At 37.1% G+C, this 26,234-nt stretch overlaps 2 protein-coding genes across 15 annotated transcripts in view; one reads left to right on the forward strand and one right to left on the reverse strand.

Moving 5' to 3' along the window:
- The window catches only part of LOC129723798 (peroxisomal targeting signal 2 receptor), a 216,508-nt gene that overhangs the window by 61,282 nt on the left and 128,992 nt on the right, over positions 1–26,234 (forward strand). The gene's annotated exons all lie outside the window — the stretch shown is intronic.
- The window catches only part of LOC129723796 (PDZ and LIM domain protein 3), an 84,592-nt gene that overhangs the window by 47,964 nt on the left and 10,394 nt on the right, over positions 1–26,234 (reverse strand). For 2 of the 13 annotated variants that reach the window (XR_008727818.1, XR_008727817.1), the window contains exon 1: positions 15,627–16,223. The exons of 3 other annotated variants lie outside the window; for them this stretch is intronic. Coding sequence is in view for 8 of the 10 variants with exons in the window: in XM_055678228.1 (XP_055534203.1) it covers positions 15,627–15,743 (117 nt within the window). In the remaining 2 variants the exon portion in view is untranslated. Of the gene's footprint in view, positions 1–15,626; positions 16,239–26,234 lie in introns of those variants that run through there. 8 more of the 13 variants (XM_055678227.1, XM_055678222.1, XM_055678228.1 and 5 more) reach the window with 7 other exon arrangements.

A 26,234-nucleotide genomic window follows, 5' to 3' on the forward strand; every position in this document is an offset into this window, starting at 1 on the left:
CTCTCCCGTCGGCTGGTGCCCTTCGTACCTCACAGGCTACCTCTTGAGATAAAAAAAATTTGCACGACAAACGGTAACGGTGGTCTAGAGCTAGAGGGCTGAGGACGAACATGCAATCTTCGGTAAGTAGTTTTCCATGCAAAGGAGAAGTTTTTCCGTATATAAATTACCGAAAAAGATACCTTTCTTGTCTCTGCGTATAGACTAGAGTGGCAGGTCTCCTTTCAGAAACATTTTTAATTAATGCGACAATCTTAATTAGATTTTCATTTATATTAAATTTGGGAGATAATTTATTATTCCAGACGACAGTCGTGTTAGGTTCCAGAAGACAAGAAAAGGGTGGCCCCCGCTTTGTCTTGATTTCACCTTTTTCTTACCGCCTATGAGGAGCTTATCGAAAACCGAAGAACCGGAAACAACCTCCAGGATCGGTTCCAACAGCGCCATCGCCATTTGCCATCATTTTAATTTTCTTTTCTTCCCGGCCCTTATTTTCTTATCTAGAGTTGCCTGCCATGGCGTCTCGAAATATGCAAAGTGTATGCAAAGTAAAGGAGAATTTTGATAAAACTCATTCTTCGCTGTACCCGTCACCACCGCCCCTTCGAATCGTGTGCCACGAGGAAACATTATTTAAATATTTGAAAATCGCTTCGCAGAGCATCCTTGTGTAAGCAATTTTCGTTCGAATAATAAAAAGCTTCCCTTGTTTGTAGTTTCGCTGTTAGAAGAAGTTCGCATCCTCCCATCCTCGCTCGAAAAGACGTACATACGTAATTATCATCATCAACGGGTATCCTTCGCTCGGCAGTGTTGGCGTAACGTAGGGTGACTTCATTTCCCGGGGGTTATGTTCCTAAATTCTAGAGTACTTTTTTTACGCAAGACTGCGTTTTTGTTTTATATACTATAGCGAAAATGAAATCGCTACGAATGTTACGTCAGATTCAAACGATTATAACTTTTTAACCACATTAAGGATTGCAATCGTCTATCTGTCGTAGGATAGGTGAAACATAGAACAATTTTGTGATAGCTAACTGCTAGCAGTGACAAATAAAGGTTTTAAAGTTGGATTTCTGCGTACATTTTCGATTGAGCTTAAGGAAAGGTGATGCCCTGATTTGCTGTTAGAATTTACTCGAAAAAGAAAACTTTGTCCTGAATACTGTAACCTATTGTAAAACTCCTTGTTTGACTAAAATTCAATAGAGTGTTGTTCAATGGATAATATTTCATAACTCATAGTATTAAAGTAAAGCTAGAATGATTCCAATTTTCTGTTCTATTTTGGGACATTCAACTTTAACAAAGTTTTTAACAGTGTTAAAAATCGCATTCTATGTCGGAAAACCCTGCGAATCGGGACAGAATCCGTTCACTGGTCACCCTATTCACGCTAGGAATAGGGTGAAACCCAACTAGATAAGACGACGGAAGTTTGTGCCGAAAAATTTCCAAGATGCTGAGATTGTGCCCCTTCTCATCCTCTCGCCGACGACTACCGCCGAAGAATCCTGTCTTCCAAACTTATATATCTTACGCAAGAGGAGCAACTTTCTCCGGCGTTCGTTCTTTCGTGGATTGTTGGCATCGTCTTTAGATTTTTACCCAAGCCCGATTCCGTCCATGATCTTGCGTCTCCGCGCTAGTGCGACACAAAACCACACCCAATTTTTTCGTCCCGTGGATAGAGGGAAAGCATCCTTGCAGCGAATAGGGTCGACGGTAGGGGTGTGGTGCCGCGAGCTCGTAACTGTATGAGAAAGGGAGTTACCGTCGTACGAAAGTTCTCCCTTCCTATATTAGCATATTTTTATGCGTTGCGAAACTGTCGTTGTGGTTGTGTTCACTGTCAAAGCGGCCTGTTTTCGGATACGGGAATCGCAACTACTGAGGTGCATGAGAGTGTGAGATGGTATTCACCAGCGTGGAAAAGGATTCCCCGGCGGATGGCTATGTGGGATATCACCAGAAGGCAGCTTTTTGTTATCCTAACGGGATAGTGTTTTCTTAGAAATGGGATCTGGTAGGAGATTAAAGCCTAATGAATATTTACGAGGGTTTTGTAGATTATCCCGCCGATAGTTGTGATGTTGGGCACATTCATCAATTTTAATTTATTTCTTAGATTACACTTTCCTGTCATTGCTACAAAACATGAGTATACAGGCTAGAAAATATTGTTGTTTTTACCCTGAGCTACACTAAATCACGTGCGCAATAAGATTTACTCTCGTATAACCCGGGACATGCCGGTTATCCGTGTGCTCTGATCCATTTATCTATTTAATTTACAGAATTAATTAACGATAACATCGCGTGTGGGTGCCAATTCCGAGTAATGCTTTCGGAGATCGGAGAACACGCTATGAACCAGATTTTACGATTGGCCGGAGGCATTCAATGCCGCTAGCTGTCTTGATCTAGTTGAAATCACAAGGCCATTGATTTTCCCTTCGGATTTGTAATTTCGTCGCATTTTTTTTTAAGTTTAATTCAGTATGCTGTTTCTTCCAATGAATTTCATTTTCTCTTGTGACGTATTCATCTCATTAGTAGAAGCAATCGAACCGACAGCGCGTGTCAAATTAGTTGTGTTGCTGGGTGCTAAAATGCGTGGTAGAAAATACATTCGTCAACTATCAATCACTGTTGAAGCTGCTGAAACGATCATTCGAAATGGGTGTGTAAACACAAGGCACTCGCCGTCAACCCGACCGGCAGTCATTGCACAGTCATCGCAAAGTTTACAGTTTTTCTATGCGGAATACCTGTTCAAACTCTCGAAGGTGTATTACGTCCTCCTGTGACCACGGTCGCCAACAACAAGCAACTGATCATGATCATGATGAGAGTCACGATGGGAGCAGCGAGTGCACTTTTCGGTGCCAAAAAAATAGCATGCAAAATCTTTTGGGACGATACCAAAATAAAATTGCGCCAACCCGTAAACGAAATGTTTTCATTTTGTGATCGGCGGATATAGGACCGCAGAAATCTTGAGCTGCTGTTGGTTCAGTTTTGATTTTTTCATATCAGCGGCTGTTTTCTCGAGTTGAACATAACACATGGAAGACGAGGGGATCAATAATAGTTACACAATATAGTTTAATATAAGCCTCAATATAGTAAATAGATAATTTCACCGAACGGGGCTGCGCACTTGTACTGAACATTAGAAGATCATTCAGATTTTTTTATTGCGTAAGAAACATATGTTTTGTCTGGTGACGCAGACGCTTTCACGTCATTCAGTTTGGTGTTTTCTTTGGATTTTTCTGGCTGCATTCGCTGGCTAACGGAATGCTAATGGTTCACCCGTCAAGGTCAGTTTCTCTTGGTGAAAATGTGAAAGTTATTTCCCTGACCGAGACCAGTTGAGGGCGGATAGAATCATTTCCATAAAAAAAGTTTACTTTCACTGGGTACATACACTGTAGTAAATTTAATTTAAAACTGATTTAAATTTTCGGTCAATGCTCTGCCATTTTATGCGTCGTTTTGTTGCCAGTGTACTGTATGAATGCATTTGTATTTTTAATAAATATCTATTTTAATGTAGTATAGTTTCTAATACCAACTCAATAACAATTAATGGCATGATAACAGAATGTGGTATTTTCAATAAATTTCAAACTGCAACACATTAACAAGACAACAGCTTATCAAACAAAATAATAAAACTGTATTGAATTGTTGACTGCAAACAACTTAAAATGTTTGAAACGGTTAAAATATGATCGAAAACAAATCACATGGAACATTGATTCACAATTAGCAAAAAAGCCCTTTAGATTCGTGCACTTTTTTAGTTGGTTTTGTTAAAAATATCAATTCCTATCAAATTTTTCGTTTTCCTGAACATTAACCAGATAATGTAATTTTTTTCTATTTTCCACTAACAATAACTACTTATTCTGATTGTGTGAAGTGGATAAATGTAAGTATTTTCTGGAATAAATTATATACTTTTCAAATTTGAAATGTCTTGCAAAAGATGCCTTTAAGGACCTGCTTTGCTTTGAAATTTTCGGCTTAAAATTACTGCATAAATTTTTATAACTTTACCATGGCGTAGTAATTTGTTACATGCTCAGGAATTTAAGAAACTGGGGAAAATGATATAATTAGTTTCTTGTTATAAACGTTCAGTGTTCATTCTCAACAGAAACTGCATATGGGTCATTCAATCTCCAGTGTGCAAAAAAAAGGTACGAACGTGTCAACAACCTTCTCAGATTTGAACAAAAGTTTAGGGAATTGTTCATATCACGTTATTGTAAAGTCGTTATTGTAAAACTAACGATGCATGAATACATGAAAATTTTACACTAGTAGTAGTTGCGATAATTCTCATAACTCTCATCTTCAAGCGTTTATAGTTCTAAAAAGAACCGATTCCATAATCTTCAGCTCGAAATGTGTGCTATAGAGCGCTGATGATCGCACCACCACCGGTAGCATTGAATATTTTGTTGGCCGCGCATAAAATTTGCTCTCCGATATGCCCTCCAGTAGCTGTACCAGCAAAATTTCCTGCAGCGTACAATGGTAACTGTTGCTGCCGTATGCAAAATGAAGGTAACATGCTCCGCGGTGCCTGGAAGTTGACTCGTATGCAGCTCTCGTTTCTCAACGTCGCGTACCTCTAACAGCTATACTCCACTCGCTGTTGGGTGACAAACTAGACTGAAGCTGAATTTTCTACACGCAGTCTTTTGTATCGAGTTCAGTGTCGATTTTTGCCATTAAGGCGTGGCCACACAGCTTGGAGAAAGAGGAACAAACCAAAACACTTTGTTGAGCCAAAATATGTAGGCAGTGGAATTTATTTCGTCCATGTTATTGTTATCTGTGCTCGGGAAGCAAGCCAATAACGAGGGAAATGTATGGGAAAGCTTGACCTTGGAATTTTTCACATTTTTCCACCATTAAGCAGTAAAGCAACAATGTTGAACATTATATCAAAAAAATGGTACACATTTTATCTATCCACCGACATATAAATGACTAAGATGCATTAAGTCGTTCGCTGGAGCATGGAACTGCCTATCTCTCCACTTCTTAAGCGCAGTATACAGTTAAAAAGGAATTCATTTTCCTATCTCAATCCCATGTAAAATTCAGGCACTGAATCAGGCAATGAAATTTCTTCTGGTAGCTAGTACGCAGCCAAAAAGAAATCATAAACCGAAATGGAAAACAAAGTTCACTTGCTGTGAACACTGCTGTGAAGCAAAATGTCACTTGTTCTTGCACGGAATAATGAGCACTGACATCATTCAGGTACTGAAAGTGCCAGGCAGTTGGTTGGTCGTCTCACACCCAGCGATGCCAGATTGGAAGACATTAGACTACATTCAAAATATTTTCCACGTAATAGTTACCGGAAAAGTTACGTGAGTATTTTCCACTATCGTTTTCTAGTAGATTCTACGTGATTGTTATTTGGGTTCATCATGACCTGGTGAGATGAATTATCCTTTGAAACTTATTCAGTAGATGCATGCATTTCATGTGAGTTTCACGTAGAACCGACGAATTTGCATACCTGAGAGATGTTGCGTAATAACAACATATTTTGATAATTTCTAAAACCCGTTTCCTAGCTCATAAAAATTAGAGAAATAAATGAAAATTGTACATTTCGTAAAACGTGATTGCTATCAGATATCACTCAGGTATGCAAATTCGTCAATTCGTAAATGAATAAAACAACATAAAAACTGATAAATATAACGACATTCTCTGGGATTGTTATTGTCCGCTGCAGTAGTTTTCGTTCAGGTAACTCTTCCACCTTTGAACAGAAGCTGTGTGAAACCTGTAAGCTCAAGTCTCTAGTTTATTAGGATTTTCGAAAATTCACTTATTTGCAAGCCATCCAGAAATTCTGTTTTATGTTCAGAATCAGATAACAGCTTCGCCATTTTGATTTCTGGTTATTTTCGCACAGAGAATTCACGCGATACATCCTGTTTGACGTTGTCAAGTTCACGTAGATGGTACGTGATTAACCATAGTATGCATGGGATTTTCACATAGATGTTATGTTTGTTACATAAATCATGCAAAATGACAGAAAATGAACAAGTATAGGAACTTTCTGGTAACAATAACGTGAAAAATATTTTGAGTGATGATGAAGACATCCATTTTTATGACGACAGCGAGAAGACATTGGAGAAAACATGTGAAGACATTGAAAAATATGTGAACGACCCGAATTTTGCATTAGTGCATTAGTGGTGACCTTTTTTTTTTTTGCTCGACAGTTTTCGATTTGCCGGAAAGTTTTATCAGCCTTCGGGTAGCAAGACATTTTTTCGCGGACCATGAAGACTTTTAAAAAAAATACCTGGCATCCCTGCTTTCACACCAGATCGCGGTAAACAAGTGTGTTCAAGTGTTCTAGAAAGAAAGCAAAAATCATGCGCTCACTGACGTCAGATATCGTTACTGTGAAGCATTATCAGCTGTCAAAATTCCGTTTGGTAAAAAGGGCAAAATTTCGTGAACCTCTTTTCTTTCCAACTGCGTACCACGCTTTAGGAAGTATCTGCGTGCTTTCCGAGGAAGGTATGCTGAAAAGGGATGATTGTGCGTACGTACAGAAATGGTCATACCATTTACCAGAGTTGTGGAAGCATACATGCAGCTTGAGGACTACTGGCCACATCTTCAACATCAGTGTTATCACGTGCATAGCCAATTTCAGTCGGAGAGTGAATACAACCGCTGCCCAAAACAAGGCGTCAAGATCATCATCGAGGATTGCAACGCTCAAGTTGGCCAGGAGGAGGAGTATAGACCAGTGATTGGACGATTCAGTGCACACCAAATGATGAATGAAAATGACTTCAAACTAATCGACTTTGCCACCTCCAAGAACATCGCCATACGCACCTTCTTCCAGCATAGTATCCACCATAGATTCACCTGGAGATCATCAGACAGAACAAACAAATCGACCACGTTTTGGTAGATGATCGGCATTTCTCGGACGTTGTCGACGTCAGAGCAAATCGTGGCGCTATCATCGACCACTAGTGATGGTTAGGATATGCCAAAAACTACACAGTGCAACAAAAATTTACTTTTTTTTTCCTTGGCTTCTATCTATGATTTTTACATGTATTTATACGCAAAAACAAATTTCCCGAGTTCTCTTTTCAACGAATGAAATGTTGTATGGATTAAACGAGTGTGTGAAGGCATACATGCATGTTGCCACTGTACTTCCATTTAAAGAAAAGTCCAAAAACGATGAAAACAACTGGAAAATGCGGAGATGAAAGCTAAGTATACGTTTTGTCTTGTCTGTATTGTAAAGTGATATTTTGATGCTTGTTTCTAGTTTTACTATATGTGAGAAAACAGATACAGAGAGATTTTGATTTCATCGTTGAAATTGTGTGCGCGGTATTTTTTTCCGCAGGGTTTCAGTAACAAGTTTCATTTTTGTCCACAAAGTGTTAGTGTGGTTTGTGGAGTTTGGAGTATGTGTTTCTCAGGAATCATATGCTTTGATTTTTTGATTGTTCTAGCTTTTGACCAGTTGTTTTACATAATTTGTTATATTTTTGACTAGTTCGGCACTTTTTCAATAAATTTAAAAATATATTCAGGCTTATATGTATATTTGCTTTTATTAAATTGTTGAGGCTTTGGATGCATGGAACATTGCCAATTTTCATATTTATTAGGCGTATTAGGCGTACATTGTTAAGAGATAATCGACGTAAACGCGGAGTTCCTGCGCGTATGTGTCGGCCGGGGGGATTAAAGCGGTTGTTCGTAACGCTTCGGTGTAAACGCGTATTCAGCCCGGGCGAGTTTTGCTGATATATGGACTTCCGGCGTGTGGTGATTTCGCGAAGTGAACCCAGATATTTCATCATATCTTTCTCATCTTCATCAACGTTAAGTCGGAGACTGCTCGCGCGTTGCATCTAAATTATTACATCGGAAATCGAAGTAGATTTCGTTCAGTCGATAAATATCATTTCAACCCCCGCGTCGGTACCTTCCATGAGGTCGTATTATCTACAGATGGATCAACAACGCGCAATAGTTTTAGGTATAAAGAGCATCACCTTAAGAGGAGATATACGGTAATTTTAAGTTGTCTCGGTTTAGTCAAAAATCCTGTATCCTCGCGTACGTTTTATTGTTGCGGTGTTACATTGTCAAACTAAATAAGTTCGAATCACATTATGAATATCGTGGCGGATGTAATAAACTTGTAGACGCGGCACTTGTTCTGAAGAACCCGACATTAGCGCATCGTTTACCAAAACGAACCCTGCTGTATACCTTCCCCTTTATCCAACATCCCAGTGATTTCTCGTGGAAGTGCAGAGGTGTTCTCGGCTTCCAATAAAGCGAGTATCACGTCAACATATTCCTATACAAACTCCTTCTTTGACCTGCATTCGGATGCGGCCGGCGCTGGTATTGCCTAATATAAAGATTTAGGTCACCTGTTTTTACACATTGAGGATGCATGTTGGTCCTAAACATCATCTGTTGGTTCTTTGTGTAATTACAGCTGATCTGGCAATAACGGAGTAGCAACCGCGGGCGGTCAATCATGCTCATGCTCATGCTCAAAAACAAATTTCCCGAGTTATAACACATTTTACCTTAAGGGGCAACAGTGGCGTCATTTTTAATTTTTGAGAAATCGGCAATTTTTGATGTTTTTTCGACGCCATTTTAGCATTTCCTCACCCATCTTTCAAAAAAACAGATGTTAGGGTGACGGGGGTATTTTGGCCAGCTTTGGGAAGTGTTCGCACAGTTCATTAAAAACAAACACAATTTTCCAACATGAATACCTACTCTATTATACCATTGTTAAAAGCTAAGTGTCTACTTTAATATGCACCATTCAACAATGCAATATATTGAAAAATATCCTAGAAATATCAAAATTTCTACGAAGTACTAAAAATATATTTTGGTCCACCAAATTTTTACTTTGGCCCACCTTTATATCTACAGACGTGTATGGACATAATTCGGACTAATTATATTTAAGATCATCATCGCTATTTTTAGAGCAAAAATAGTGGGTTTGAGGAGAACATCCTTCTGCTGTGAATTTTTGTAAATTTTAGGCATCTAAAAATGAAATGATTTAGCTTATAGCGGTTTGACAGGCATTCTCATCTAATTTCATATCGTTAAATGTGATAAATTAAGAAGTAATTACCTGTAAATTGTCACAAGCTGCTTCTTTGTTTACGTGCAACGGCCGAAAGGTAATAAAGGGAGATGTCAAAACTTGGCATGGCCAAAATATGTTTGCTTCAGAAAGAGGCAAACATATTTCGGCCATGTGTTTAACTACTTTTTCAACTTTTTCCAAAATGTTAGAGTATACAAACTGTTTCTATGACATTTTACTGATGTTACTACAACAACGATTTGTTTCAAAAGCATACATATTTGTTATAATAGCTTCCGGACGTTGACTTGTATATTACACTTCCTCCTGACTTTTGGTTGACTCAGCCATAACTTTTAATATGTATGAACTAATTCCAAAATAACACTACCTAGAGCCAGTTTTTCGCCGAAAACTATAGTGTAGTTTGATTCTTAGGTGTGTTATTCAATGTTGCATGCATAGTTTTACTAATATTCATTGAAATTATTAGATAAAATGCGTGAAATGTTACCGGGTGGGCCAAAATATGCATGTGGGCCAAAATACCCCCGTTACCCTAAATCGGACAAAAACAAGAGTGTAAGAGATACTCAAAGTTAAAATAGGATTTTGTCTTCAATTGATCCTCCCTTTATTGCGGGAAGGGGGGGCGGTGGAGTCGCATTTAACATTATCGAAGACGCGATGATTCTGTCTCATAGCTGAAGTGAGATTTTTATGTTTTGACCGGTCCTGGCCAAAAATTGCGACCCCCTCCCCGAAAAAAGTGGGAAGTTCACGTAAAGACAATTTGTTATTGTATCTTTGAGTATCGCTTACATAATTGAAATTACATTATACAGATTTCAAATAAGTTAATCTAACGTCAAGATAAACATCTTTTAGTATTGTAGGGGAACTGGGGCAAAATTAACATGTTGCTGACATTTTACGTGGACAGTCACCTACCAATCCATTCCTGATACTTTTTTAGTCGATATTTGATTTTAACTGCCACATTCTTATTAGCTTATTACCATTAATGTTCATGTATACTTGATATTATTTCGCATTGTGAAATATACCAATACCAAAATATACCATACCAAAACCGTTTTCGTAGAATCACTGTTAAGAGCTCAGTTTTTGTCTGATTTAAAATCCCTTTTTTTTAAAGACAAGCTCTTAATTTTTAAAATTTTTTAAAATTTTCAAATTTGGCTTCAAAACAAAATGGCGTCGAAAAAACATCGTAAATTGCCGATTTCTCAAAAATTCAAAATGGCGCCACGGTTGCCCCTTAAGGTGAAAGGTGTTCAAACTCGAGGAAATTTGTTTTTGTGTCAAAATACATCAAAAAATCATATATACAAGCCAAGGCATAAACATTGTTGTACTGTGCTATCCATTGTAAATAGCATACCACGGGTGCTCCCACAGACCGTTATTATAAAATAAAATGCACCAAAGGATCTAAATATACCATTCGAATCGTTATGACGTCCTGAATCTCTGGTCAAAATTTCAAAATTGTTATACATTTTTGAGTAATGTCTTTTTTAAGGTCATAAAATTCCAAAAAAGTGCTATAAAAACAACGAAATACTTCTTATAAAGCATGTTTTTCAACCACCATTTTATGAAATAACTTTTAAAATAGTTTCACACATTTTAGGTATTATATTTCATGACATTTACAATTGGTTTAAAGATCTATTTGAAAACCCCACAGTAGGGTGCCAGCTAAAATAGCCATCTCGAATTAAAAAAAAAAAAAACCAATACAGAATGCTCACCTGCTCGAAAAAACACCCTGTGCAAAATTTCAGCTCAATCCGACTTAAAATGGGGTGGCGCAAAGCAATTGAAATTTGGCCTTTTTGAAAATCGAAAAATCACCCCGTGAAATTTCGGTTTTCAAAATTTTTTTGGATGCCAAATGACTTAAAAACGCTTGAAACGTCGAGAGTTGGTGTCATCTGAATTTTTTTTTTGCAAAAATCGGCTCTCTGCAACTTAGTCGTTTTTCAATTGTGGAAGGCGGAGTTCAAAATATTTAGAATTTATCTTTTGAAATTGATCACTAGTCTCTCGAAATAGCCTGTATAATGATATACACTATAACTAGCATCTAATACATTATGTTCCATTAGGGTGGTTCATTTATTCGGCATAGGGTGGTTCCTAATTGTATTGTGAAGAATGAGTTTAAAATAAAATAAGCACTTCGGTTCGTTTGATTGGTGTGACGTCTTCGACGAAGTTGTACATAATAATTCTGTCTTTGAAAAAAAAAATACACTTAAAAAAGTTATTTATTCAAAAAAAAAGTTAGAAGAGAAATTAAAAATTAATTTTTCAAAAGAGCTCATTTTTTAAAAATCTGATTTTTTCAATAAAACCTACAAAAGATTACCAAAATAATGAAACGAGTCCAATCATTTAGAAATCAAGAAAAAAGTTTATCGAAATCATTTTACGAAAAGAAAAATAATTTTTTGAAAAAAAAATTTTTTCAATTATTTTTTTTGAAGGCATTTTGTTTTGGAAGGACAAAATATTATCTACAACTTTTCCGAAGACACTTTGCCAATCAAACAAACCGTTTCGACTGTAGACTTATTTTTAATTTGCAATAGAGAACTCTATGAGGAATTAAGAATATTTTTACAGTCAAAACGGTTTATTTGATTGGCATAGTGTATCTGGCAAAGTTGTAAATAATAATTTTCTTCTTCCAAAAAAAATGTACCCTTTGAAAATAAAAAATAAATTTAAAAAAAATTATTATTTTTTTTCTGATTTCTCCATGACCGGTTTCGTAGTTCAGTTAATCTTTGGTAGTTTTTATAAAAAAAATCAGTATTTTTAAATGGGCTGTTTTCGATAATTAATTTTGTACTTTCTTTTAGTTTTTTTATTCACAAAATTAATTATTTGTTTTTAGAGTGTATATATTTTTTTGAAAGACAAAACTATTACCTATAACTTTGCCGAAGATGTCACACCGCTCAAACGAACCGTGTTGGCTCTAAAAATATTTGTAATCATCAATACCTATCCGAAATAGCATTTTTCAAAAGCTTTTCAAAAATGAGTTGTGTTTCAAAAAATTAAACCCATAGCATAAAATGGCATCTTTTGCCTATAAAAACGTCTATGCAAAGTTTCAGTCAATAGGCACGTTCACGTTCTGATGATGTAAACTTGACAGAAAACGTATGGTCGAAATGTCAAAACGACGCAAACCCAGAAACAACGAGTCATTTGTGTTGCGTATCTGATTGAGATCCCTAAACTCTCATTATCACTGAATAACATCGATACAGTCTATTGTCCGATTATATAAGCCAGAGCACTGTGTCTTCGATCAAGTGTTGGCAAAGGACATTATTGTTGTGAATAAAGCGAATAAATTGTCTGGTACAACATTCGAAAAAACAAGTACAAGTGTCCTAGAGAGTAGATTTTTCAAACAAAATATAAAACTTATTCTATCAGTTTGCACCGTTACATGTATTTTAAAGACACTTGGAATCGAAAACATTTTTCATATTCACATTCAAATTCCATGCACCTCCCGTGTGTAATTTTGCAAATGACATGAAAGCATTCAACATTTTCCGCGAGACACAATCGTAAGTCTGGTTGCGATAATTTTTTTTTGCACAGAGTAGTTTTTTGAAACATGTTGTAAATTTTTTTTTGTAATGTCTTGCCATTTTACATGGTTTTTTTTCCAATTCAACATTGCCACCCTAACGACAATGATATAACAAATATTATATTTTCAAAAAATTTTCTATTTGTATTCAGTGAAAAGTGATTTTTTTCATTTAATACTCATTTTTACTCAATATTATGAACCACCCTAATGAAACATAATGTATTAGATGCTAGTTATAGTGTATATCATTATACAGGCTATTTCGAGAGACCAGCGATCAATTTCATTAAATAAATTCTAAATGTTTTAAACTCGGCCTTCCACAATTGAAAAAACGTCCCAGAGAGTCGATTTTTGCAAAAAAAAAAATTTTTCAGATGACACCAATTCTCGACGTTCCATGCGTTTTAATTCATCAAAAAAAATTTGGAAACCGAAATTTAACGTACCCTCCCCCCTTGGGTGATTTTTCGCTTTTCAAAAAGGCCAAACTTCAATCGTTTTGCGCCACCCCATTTTAAGTCCGATTGAGCTGAAATTTTGTACAGGGTATTTTTTCGAGCAGGTGAACATTTTGTATAGGGTTTCTTTTTGAAATTTTTTGGTCACTTTTTTTTCCATACGATGATTGGCACCCTAGTGTGCACACTTGAGATAGAATGATCCATATTTTTTCACAGAATCCAAAACAGTTTTATATTCCTATTTTTATAGTGAAAAAATCTATCCTCCCGACTAAATTTTATACCCATCTCAAACAACATTTTGCTTTTTTTTTCACTTCTAGACACTGAGTTAAGGGTTTGGATTTCGACATGAAAATGAAAGTAAAAAGTTTTCCAAAATATTTCTTAAACTCAATTGATCATTTTGCTTCATAAGCGTAGAGCTGTTTTTCTCAAGCAAAACAATAATCATAATTGAAATAAAATAAAAAAAAATTAAAAAGTCGTTTCATGACTTTTGTGTACATCCTTGAAAGTTTCTTAGTAATTGTTGTAAGATTTTTTTAACATGAAACTTGTTTGAATAAAGGGCATCAAATCATTTTCTTTGTTTTTCTGTTGTTTGTAATTTACCTTGCCTGCAGTATTGAAATCAAAAATTTCAAAAACGCTTTAATTACATAGCGCTCGGCTGGTCTGTATTGCAAAAAATCATATAATGATTGCAGATTTTTGAATTTTCGAACTGAAATCGAGCCACTAGTTACACACGGTCTCTTCAACGAAAAAAAAGTTAGGCACATAATTATCAAGTTTAAAAGAAATCATTCTGAAATTGCTGAAATCTAAAACTAATATTTTTTATTTTAACGAAACATACAAAAAAAGCGATTTTATTATGTACATGTTCTTTTAAATTTTGAAATTCTACACTTTTGAACATCTAAAAGTTATTGAAAATTTGAAAAAAGTTTACAAACACACATACGATTTTTGAGAAAATAACGCTTGAGTTAGAATGGTCCAAATATCTGCGGAAAAGTCATGCTTCCGCTAGTCTAAAAAGCATATTCAGAGTTTTATTCAAATAAAAACGAACTTGTGTTTAATCCTACTCATTTATGTCTTGTGGAATCTCCGAATTGATAGAATAGTTAGTCGCTAGTAGTTCACTAACTGTAGTTTTTGTTAAATAAGCAGTAATTCTTGATGTTTTGATCGAAACTTTCAATTCGGGACGTAGCCAAGATGGTCAATTCTTCCGGGAGAAGAAGATCAAAGAATTTACCAAGATATACTTGGTGTGCCCGATCAATGGGTGCGACAATTTCAGCGAACTGTACATACGATCGACACCATCAACGGCAAAATTAACGCCTGTTACCCTTTCTTCGCCTACATTTTTTCGGTCAGCCTTTTAAACCCCCTTTTGAAAAAGAATCTTGTGAAAGCGTTCGTAATATTAGATAAGCATTGAAGATTCGCTAGAATAACTTATTACTTTATGAGTGCGTGAGTACGCATATCACAATGATTTTGAAGTTTGGTTAATTTAACGATTTGTTTTGTGTTGCTATCAAGTTTAAAAAACTACAAGCCGCCTTACTGAGAACTTATCCAACTAGAGGCCAGATTTCAGCGAGAATCACTCTGTTAAGATTGTGTATTGAAGGCAACATATTTCTCGAAAAAGGCAACGAGTATGAAAAGTATTTTTGTTTCGTCCCTTTAATATCATCGCTATGTCAGTTTGACTTATTATTCCATATTCAACTGACTGCCTAACTTTATTCTTCTATGAACTGTGCTAGGTCATTAATCTATCATCTTGAGCTATAGCCCATAAACGGGGAAATTAGCTGACACTGAATGGAAACAATTCTCTGCACGTTTCTTGGCACGGTCCTCTGATGTAACGCAATCAACTGTAAGCGGATACAATTGTTCAAGATCGTCAAATCGTAACGATGCGAATCTGTTCATTTGGTTATTTACAGTGGTTAGTTGATTTTAAAACGAAAAATCTGAAATTATGCCTTTTGTAGGTAAAACCTCTTTTTCTTTTTTTCGTTTGAAAATATTTCCTAGTATTTGAAGAAACGATATTCGGTTTAAAGTAGTTACGCTCATGGTAACAGTCGAATCCGCTCGCTACTTCCTAAATGCAACAGTTACACATTTGAAATGCGCATTTTCTCAAATCACTATCACCTTCAGCGCAAATCATTGCATACGACGAATGTCATTGTCATGGTATTACGCCATCATTGTCTTGAAATTTGCAACAAATTTGCTTCTTACGAAATCACGTCATTCTGTATTATTTTTTGTCGGACTTAAGCAATTAACCTACCCGGGTGATAATTAGCGGCGCATTGAGATCTGTTCCTCCAACCAGGCGGATTCCCCAAGGTATTTGCGGAGAATTCCTACGTAGCGTCACCAGGAAGTCATGCGGCTTTGGACTCATGGTCACTTATTAACTTGATTAACTTCAACACTCTATTCGATCACACACCAAAAATCGGTTTTTCAATCAGTCAAAAAAGAATCGGAATTCGCACCCACGGACACGCAAAATAGCAGATTTCAAGGAAAAAAAAAAACAACAACCCAAAATATCACAGCGTTTTTCTCGATTTTTCCTGGCACTCGGTATAAACTCTTATATCACACTGATGTCGAGTTTTGATTTTCACAACCTTTCGCGGATTTTTTCATTCACCGAAAAGGAAAAGTGTGTCCCCAATCGAAGGACATACACTTGAATGTTTTCGTTCTCCGTTTAAATCAATCAAGCTCTGAAATCGATATATGGAAGTATTTGCGACACGTTAACTATTAGTATATTTTTTCCGCTTTCCTGCGAGACCAGTCCGACCGGCCGAAGAAAAAACCACCGTATGAGTGTAGAAATTCTCTTTTATCTTTCGGCACGGCACCACACGGATTGCGCTAGTCTGCACTCACAGCTTTTGAGCGGACCGAAGGAAAAATAAATTTATTTATTTTAATCGTCAGAAAAGCCACTCATGTACACCAATGAATGTCCGCTTGGCGGCGTGCGCCCCGCTCCGACCGCTGTCGGCTTGCAAGGGTATCTCGCTCGCGCCATCGGGGGAGGGTTTTTCTTCTCACGGTGAAAAACGATAAAAACGGCGAGATGATACACTGCTGATCGTCATCACGATCATTGTCAGCAGCAGCAGCCTCATCCGTAGTTCGTTCGCAGTTAGGTCGGTGAATGCAGCCAACAACGGCGCGAGAGTGCACGAATAATAACTTTCGGCAGCTGCTGATAGAAGAATACACTTAGAGAATCTCGATGATCGTTAGTATCATCTGTTTAGTCTGTTGGGAACAGTACATTACATATGTTGAAACATGGGGTGTAGAATTTGGTTTCCAGTGGAAATTTGAGATATTTTATTTGCAATTTTGTCACTTTCAGTGTTGATGGAAAGTTCCTGCGCTAGGATTTTTTCACTACCGTCTGCCGGGTTGTGCAAAAAAGCATACGTTTTTGTTCTCTAGCTTGTAATGCACATACAGGGAATAATCAAAATAAGTAGGATAGGCAAAATTTTGATGAAATTTGAAATGCTGTAGCTTTGCCAACTGTTATTCGGTTTTAATAGTTCGAACACCATTGAATTGGAAAACTTTTAAAGTTTCATTTTCTGACCTCAGTTCTGGCCTAGGTCACCGGATGTAGGAAATATACCTGAGATCCGGTAGGCATTTCAAACCTGCCAATTTTTTGATGGATTTGGTAATGGGTTACCTGATTCAAATGCTTATTTGCATCATTGGCATAGATGACAAAATCATTTCTGAAGCGAATGGATCATCAAGATTTGGAATCGGGGCCAAGAACTCATCGAGAAATGGCTATTCTCCATCCGGAAGTCCTCAGGGGAGTAGGGGACATTTACATTTTTGCATCAAATATAGCGTGTGACACTTCTATCTTCAGGAATTTTCTTCAGGAATCTTTCAGAAGGCATATTTTTGAATATAGGCTTCATTGGCCACTCCCGGAACAACCTGGATGCCCCGAAGGAACTTGTAGTGGGAGAATATTTATTTCTGCCTCAAAATATATTATGCGACACCTCTATCTTCAGGATTTTTCATCAGGAATCATCCAAAAGACATACTTCTGAATATAAACCGCGTTGGCCACTACCGGAACAGTCTAAATCCGTCTCCGGCAGTGACCAATGCAGCCTTTATTCAGTAATATGTCTTTTGGCAGATGCCCGAAAAAAATCATGAAGAGAGTGGCTATATTTGATGCAGGTATGTAAATGTCCCCTCTCTGGGTTGCGACTGGACATCCGGATCGTTCCGGTTGTGGCCAACGCAGCCTGTATTAAAAAATAGGTCTTCTGAATGATTCCTGATGAGTAATCCTGAAGATAGAGATGTCGCACGCTATATTTTGATGCAGAAATGAAAATTCTCCCACTACGGGTTCCTTCGGGGCATCCAGGTGATTCCGGAAGTGGCCTATACAGCCTAAAAAATATTTCTTTTGAAAAATTCGAAATTTGATGCAAAAACGGAGCAGTCACACGCTATATTTGATGCAAAAATCGAAATGTTCCCCTGAGGACCTCCGGATGAAAATAGCCATTTTTCGATGAGTTCTTGGCCGATTCCGGATCTTGATGATCCATTCGCTTCAAAAATGATTTTGTCATCCATGCCAATGATGCAAATGAGGATTTTTATCAGGTAACCCAAAACCAAATCCATCAAAAAATTAGCCGGTTTGACATGCCTACCGGAACTCAAGAACATTTCCTGCGTACTGTGACCTAGTGCTGGGACTTTTAACCGGATATATTCGTGATCCGGTTATCCGAAGCTCGGATCACGGATGTGTAAACGAATACTATTCGGATGTCCGGATATCCGGATACGGATAATCGAATAGTCGGATATCCGGATATACTATCCGGATATCCGGATTTTTTTTTCTAGCTTTTAGACCCGTTCGAATGAAATGTAACGCGAAAAATGGCTTTTTTCACAATCCCCCATCCCCTCGTAAGTATTTATTTACATAATTCTCATTAAACTATGTTCGGATACAATATCCGGATATCCGACTATCCGAAAATCCGGATATCCTGTCGGATAATATCCGGATATCCGATTGATCCGGATTCTGGATACTTGTCCGATATCCGAGGTCGGATATCCGGATAGTTTAATCCGGATAGTCCCAGCACTACTGTGACCTAGGTCAGATTTGTGGTCAGAAAATTAAACTTTAAAAGTTTTCCAGTTCAATGGTGTTCGAACTATTAAAATCGAATAACATTTGGCAATGTTACAGCATTTCAATTTTAATCAAAATTTTGCCTATCCTACTTATTTTGACTACCCGATCAGAAGACTAAAAAAATGCAAAATTCCTTCAACGTGAGATACAAATAACATATTTTGATACAATTTTGTATTTTTTCATACAATTGTGATAACAAAATTGAATCTGAATTAGTTATAATAACAAAACCTGAAATGGGGGCGGCGGCCTAGCGTGGTTGGTAAAGTCTCCGCCAACCACGCTCGACGCCTGGGTTCGAATCCCACCGCCGACATAGGTTTCGATGGTTGTAAGGTGGCGTGATCCACTCACAACTAACCAAACTGGTCTAGATTCAATCCTAGCCGACACTGGGAGATTTTCTGAGGCGAAAAATCTCTGGGATCACGCCTTCCATCGCATGAGGAAGTAAAGCCGTTGGCGCCGGTCCGTTAATCAACGGGTCGTAAGTTAGGGGATCAAATTGAAAACACAGCCTGTAAGGTTTTTCCCGTAACAAACTAACAGCTTCTGTTTCATTTTTGTTTTTTTGTTTTCTGATCGGGTATCCCCTGTATTTAAGCGATAAATTTGATCCAAAGCACGTCATTGCATGCTTAAATATGGTTAAGTTACAATAAACTATAATTTTGCTAAAAACACATGAACATTGGCTCAATCTCGCCCCTTCTATGGGGTGACATTGTGCCAAAAATAACAAGTTAAGTTTATTACCGGAAAAATGAACAGTAGTATATCTACGAATAATACACATGAATAACATTATAAAGTAGTAAATATAGTAAACTACGTGGACTGTTTAGGGGCTCGAGAGGGTCGACCAGAAACTACGTTTCATACAAATTTTTAAAAAATGGACTTTTTCCAGATGGTGATGATAAAAAAAAACTAAGACAGATAATTGAGTTGGATAAATTTCCCATTAATGGTAATTATATTATCTTATTTGCAAAAAAAATCTACGACCTTGCGAGCGGTCTTCCGGCAGTTAACCGGAACATTCGTCATGGCGGACGGAAACATGCGTGTAGGCATGTTTTAAGTTCTTTCTTCTTTTTTTTTTATTAATTTCTCCGTTTTCGCGACAAAATTGTTGGAATAGATCTTGCGCTCCAAGTTTGCCCAGAAATTCTCGATGGGACGCAGTTGGGGGACGTTGGGCGGATTCGCCGACTTCGGTACCACATCGATATTCAGCCGATCCATCTCCTCCAACGATCGCTTCGAGTAGTGGGCCGACGCCAAATCTGGCCAGAACACCGTGTCTTCGCCCTTATGGTATTTTTTGATGAACGACGCATCTTCTGGCAGGCACTTTGTACTATGAATTTCCCCGTTCACGGCCAGCCCGGAGCGAAAGAAAAGCAACTTTGACATCCCTTTCTTGCTGATTGTCAGCCACAGCCGCACCTTCTGTGCACGCAGCGATTTAGCCACTTTTCCCTCGGTCTTCCTCTTCAGCATCCTTTGAAGCTTCTCGTCGCTCAGGGTCGTTGGCCGTCCGAAACCGGGCTTTCTTTCGATGCTCTGATCGTTGTCCAATAGTATAGTGTCAAGATGTTTTAGATGCCGGAAGGGGCACACCCGGGGTCCACAAAGTGCCGTACGATGTCCGTTTATGACGCGGCGGGGTACCGTTCTTTGAACGCACGCACTTCTGAACGGAGTTGCTTCACTTTTTTCGCCATCACAGTTAGAGTTTGACTGATAGAGTTGCCATTTTTTTTTTGCTAACTCATGGGTTACTATGATTGATGATGCATTAGTAGTTTCGTTAGTGCGATTATAGGTAAACGCATAAAAAATCGGCAATTTTTGTTCATTTTTTTTACCGCAAACGTTACCAAAGCCACTGGAGACGTACTCACAACCTTCCACCCTTCCTTTGAAAGTCATCAGTTGATATAAGATGGGTGTAACTGTTAACAACTGCAATTAGGGCTATTTTTAACGTGGAACTACGTCTTTGTTTTTTATACTGAGGTACATTCTGTAAAGTTGGAAATTATATTGACAAATGTTTTGTCAGATTTCAAATAATAATAGCAAACCCACATGATGGATAACAATAAATAATATGTCGTTAGATAGATAAGAGTTAGATCAGCGGTGAAAATCCAAAACAAAATCAATCACATGCGAGCACGAAAGACATGAACAGACATGAACAGACACCAACCATTTTCTGTGACATTCTCTACATCGCACTGTGGGGCAGAACCCAGAAAAGTAGCGACAAAACTAAAAAAAAAACAGTTTTCATGCCTCATTTTATTTTCTACTTGCAGTAGACAGGGTGTCGACTGGAAATCATGATGATTTACTTTAAAAAATAATTTAGAACCTGTGCTATAATATTGTGAAAGTGAAGATTTACAAGGCTTGGAAAATGGAAGAAAAATTTTTCATAGATATTTTCCAATAGGGCATGCAAATACTTAGGATTTGATTAACTAACTCATATGTTGCCGGTACCCGGATAACTTGGTATTTTTTCTATGTTTTTCCAATGTTCATAAGTATCAATTTTAATTTTTTTCCAGAAAATATGATAACAATTAAGTCAATTCCGGATGATAGTTCAGAAGTGACCAAAATCAGTATGGGACAGTTATGCGGGTACCGGCTGTATGATCCTCATAAAATACGAGTATTAACTAAGAGGTAACAGGTTAATAAATGTTTATTTCCATGAACATAGACTAATTTTATGTCTCTAAGGTGAAGGTTTTTCGAGATGTTTACAACAGTCCTTTTTCCTAAACAATTTGTTAACCTGGTTTAAGAACGTAATAAAAACTGATGTCTTGAACGAAAACACGCTGGTAAAGGAAACAGTAGGAAACAGAGTGCCGCTGGTCTATCATTGTACCGGTACACGATTAGTTTTCGTGTGCAATCAAGGAAAACCTGCTATGCTGCTGCTGATGATGTTTAACAGTTTATCATATGAATATAATTAATTACCATAAAACCATAAATTGCTCAACAATTGAACATTTTTGCAACGGTTATAAAATTGAGTTGTTTTTTTTTTTTTCTTTATCTTCAATGTTCACTTAATGATCGTGACCGGCAGAATAAATTACTAAAAATACAAATTTGTAGAACAGTACAGGCCGGCGAATGCTTGTGAATTTTTTGTGCATTAACTAAGATTCATTCAGATTTTTTTATATTTCAACATTATTAGATGATTTTTTAAAATTATTATTATTAATACTAATTGAATAATTCATCCGACTAAAGTCTTAATAAATAAATTTAAATATTAAAGTATAAATTAGCAAATAATATACGCATATTAGCTGTCTTCGTAATACAGTGAAAAAAGCTGGATTTTTTATCCAGATGACTACTTCTGGTTGCCTGAATATACCCTAGAATGGTCAATTATTACCTAATCTGGGTATTTCGATGGCGACATTCTGTTTATGAACAACAGCCTGAAAAAAACAAATATCGTCTAGTATGTTACCCAGAGGCCAAAAATCAACTTCAGACGCCAAAAATTTAAAAAATTTTTAGATGGTAGAAACAGCATGAAAAGGAAAAACATTACTCAATGCGAGTTTTCCAGAAACTGGGATAATGCTCAGAGGCCGGGAGTCAACTCCAGGTTTCTGGAAAATATCCTTCAATTATCAAATACAATCCAATAAAGGTATATTCACTCTTTGGGTTCTAGAATATTGATGTTGTATTTCAATTAATAACTTAAGTATAAAATGTAAAATTTGACTTAATATTTGTGCTTAAGAAAAAAGCGAAATGAAAAAATGACTCCTGATTTCGAACTGAGTCGAGTGATATACGAAACTCGACCCTTTGGAGCACTTTTATATCTTCGGTTTTTGCAGTGCTTGCTATACCTTTCTAGCAGAAAGGCATAAAATGTTTTCACAGTGATTTTTTCTGAAGGACAAAATTACTGTTTACAACTTTGGCATAGACATTATACTGATAAACCATAAAAATATTTTTATCATTATAGACAGTAGACACTCGCCTCGGGAGACTTCCGCTCAAATATAAATGACGCCTTCCACCTAATGGTTATTGTGCATATAATTCAATAATTTGTGAATCATCAACCACGTCGAACTTGACTGATGCGCGTTAAGAATGCACAAACCAAGTCAAGCATATTGCGATCTTCGTAAACTCTGATCACACCAAGAAACTAAAGCCTGTAGTACACTCTTTGACCGAGCGTCAAATATTTGTCACTTTTTGACAGATAAAAATTTGGTCAAATATAATTATTTGTCACTCTCCAATTTTAACATGGGGCAAACACGGGCAAACAACAACCATGATGTCAAATAAATTTGACCATTATGTCAGAAGGTCGAATATTTGACCATTAGACAAAGAGTGTACTACAGGCTTAAGTGTCGACAAAAACTGAAAACACAGCCTGTAAGGTTTTTCCCGTAACAAACTAACAGCTTCTGTTTCATTTTTGTTTTTTTTTTCTGATCGGGTATCCCCTGTATTTAAGCGATAAATTTGATCCAAAGCACGTCATTGCATGCTTAAATATGGTTAAGTTACAATAAACTATAATTTTGCTAAAAACACATGAACATTGGCTCAATCTCGCCCCTTCTATGGGGTGACATTGTGCCAAAAATAACAAGTTAAGTTTATTACCGGAAAAATGAACAGTAGTATATCTACGAATAATACACATGAATAACATTATAAAGTAGTAAATATAGTAAACTACGTGGACTGTTTAGGGGCTCGAGAGGGTCGACCAGAAACTACGTTTCATACAAATTTTTAAAAAATGGACTTTTTCCAGATGGTGATGATAAAAAAAAACTAAGACAGATAATTGAGTTGGATAAATTTCCCATTAATGGTAATTACCTTGCGAGCGGTCTTCCGGCAGTTAACCGGAACATTCGTCATGGCGGACGGAAACATGCGTGTAGGCATGTTTTAAGTTCTTTTTTCTTTTTTTTTATTAATTTCTCCGTTTTCGCGACAAAATTGTTGGAATAGATCTTGCGCTCCAAGTTTGCCCAGAAATTCTCGATGGGACGCAGTTGGGGGACGTTGGGCGGATTCGCCGACTTCGGTACCACATCGATATTCAGCCGATCCATCTCCTCCAACGATCGCTTCGAGTAGTGGGCCGACGCCAAATCTGGCCAGAACACCGTGTCTTCGCCCTTATGGTATTTTTTGATGAACGACGCATCTTCTGGCAGGCACTTTGTACTATGAATTTCCCCGTTCACGGCCAGCCCGGAGCGAAAAAAAAGCAACTTTGACATCCCTTTCTTGCTGATTGTCAGCCACAGCCCACCTTCTGTGCACTCAGCGATTTAGCCACTTTTCCCTCGGTCTTCCTCTTCAGCATCCTTTGAAGCTTCTTGTCGCTCAGGGTCGTTGGCCGTCCGAAACCGGGCTTTCTTTCGATGCTCTGATCGTTGTCCAATAGTATAGTGTCAAGATGTTCTAGATGCCGGAAGGGGCACACCCGGGGTCCACAAAGTGCCGTACGATGTCCGTTTATGACGCGGCGGGGTACCGTTCTTTGAACGCACGCACTTCTGAACGGAGTTGCTTCACTTTTTTCGCCATCACAGTTAGAGTTTGACTGATAGAGTTGCCATTTTTTTTTTGCTAACTCATGGGTTACTATGATTGATGATGCATTAGTAGTTTCGTTAGTGCGATTATAGGTAAACCCATAAAAAATCGGCAATTTTTGTTCATTTTTTTTACCGCAAACGTTACCAAAGCCACTGGAGACGTACCCACAACCTTCCACCCTTCCTTTGAAAGTCATCAGTTGATATAAGATAGGTGTAACTATTAACAACTGCAATTAGGGTTATTTTTAACGTGGAACTACGTCTTTGTTTTTTTATACTGAGGTACACTCTGTAAAGTTGGAAATTATATTGACAAATGTTTTGTCAGATTTCAAATGATAATAATAACAAACCCACATGATGGATAACAATAAATAATATGTCGTTAGATAGATAAGAGTTAGATCAGCGGTGAAAATCCAAAACAAAATCAATCACATGCGAGCACGAAAGACATGAACAGACACCAACCATTTTCTGTGACATTCTCTACATCGCACTGTGGGGCAGAACCCAGAAAAGTAGCGACAAAACTAAAAAAAACAGTTTTCATGCCTCATTTTATTTTCTACTTGCAGTAGACATGGTGTCGACTGGAAATCATGATGATTCACTTTAAAAAATAATTTAGAACCTGTGCTATAATATTGTGAAAGTGAGGATTTACAAGGCTTGGAAAATGGAAGAAAAAATTTTCATAGATATTTTCCAATAGGGCATGCAAATACTTAGGATTTGATTACCTAACTCATATGTTGCCGGTACCCGGATAACTGTCCCATAATGAAAAACAACATTTTGAGAAAACGGCGCTTTAATATTATCCGTGAAGTTTCGGATTTCCAGCAATTACATCCAGAACCAATAACCATAACAGTTTCATGGCATCATAAGTTTATCGTTGAAAACAAAAAACCATGGATGGAATTGGCTTTACGTTATATAATTTGAAAAAAGACAAAATGAGACAAAATATGCGGGTATATTTCAAAAGTACTCGCATATTTTGTCCCATCACATAAATTCAACCAGCAACCGGCAATATCATTGGCAACGTAGATTGTACTACCGAAAAACAACATTAGTCTAGGTAATTAAATGACATACTTCTATATGCCTAAAATAATCCGATATACACTAATTTGGAGCAAAATTGTCGTAATGTGATATTACGACAGTTTTGTTAAAAATTCGTAGGAGGCATTGTATGTAAAACAAGTTTTTCTGTAATATTTCTTCATTTTCGGAAATATGAAAAACAAAAAGTTCTATTTTGTTCTGCTATGTCACTATAATTGAACTAAAATACAAGGTATTAACTAGTACTAAACCAAAAATCAGCTGCTACTAGTTGCGACTTACCGAGTAATTCGAGTTTTCTCAATGATTGTTTTCATGTCAATTCATATTAAAAATCGTTAATCAGCAGTGTCCGTATCAATGTTTTTCCTACAATAGGTTTGCTGAATGCCGGTGTATGCAACACGACCATAATTGTGTTCGTGGGTCTTCCAAAACTAACGTCCAGTAGTATGAAGACCTCTCGGAAATAATTATTAGTACTAGGAAACAGTTTGTTTTTGGGTGAACAGTGTTTTAAACAAATCTATGCGTTTAGTATCCATGTTGAATGCATTAAAATTAAACAAGAGGAGCTCTTAGAAAGGGGACATGACCAACTTATCTTCAATTGAACAATGTTCCTACTTGAAATATTTCGTCACAAACAATAACATTGAAATTATATTTTTGGGATACAACATATTTCCTGACGGTTCTTAAAGTAAAAATTATAATAAGAACACAAAAAAGCCATTGACGTTGCGCTCTTGCCAATTGGAAAGATGCGAAGCGAAGAGGCACAAAAGGCAAGAAATGAAGATTTCAGGAATTATCGCGAGAATAAAAGCCGCAAGACAAGTAGTTGTGATACCATGAGAGATGTGCTCAATTATATGCTTATAACCTCAGATCCGTTGCTAGCGCAGACAAGAAATACGTGTTGCTCAAC

The sequence above is a fragment of the Wyeomyia smithii genome, chromosome 2 (genome assembly GCF_029784165.1).
Source record: "Wyeomyia smithii strain HCP4-BCI-WySm-NY-G18 chromosome 2, ASM2978416v1, whole genome shotgun sequence".
NCBI lineage: Eukaryota > Metazoa > Arthropoda > Insecta > Diptera > Culicidae > Wyeomyia > Wyeomyia smithii.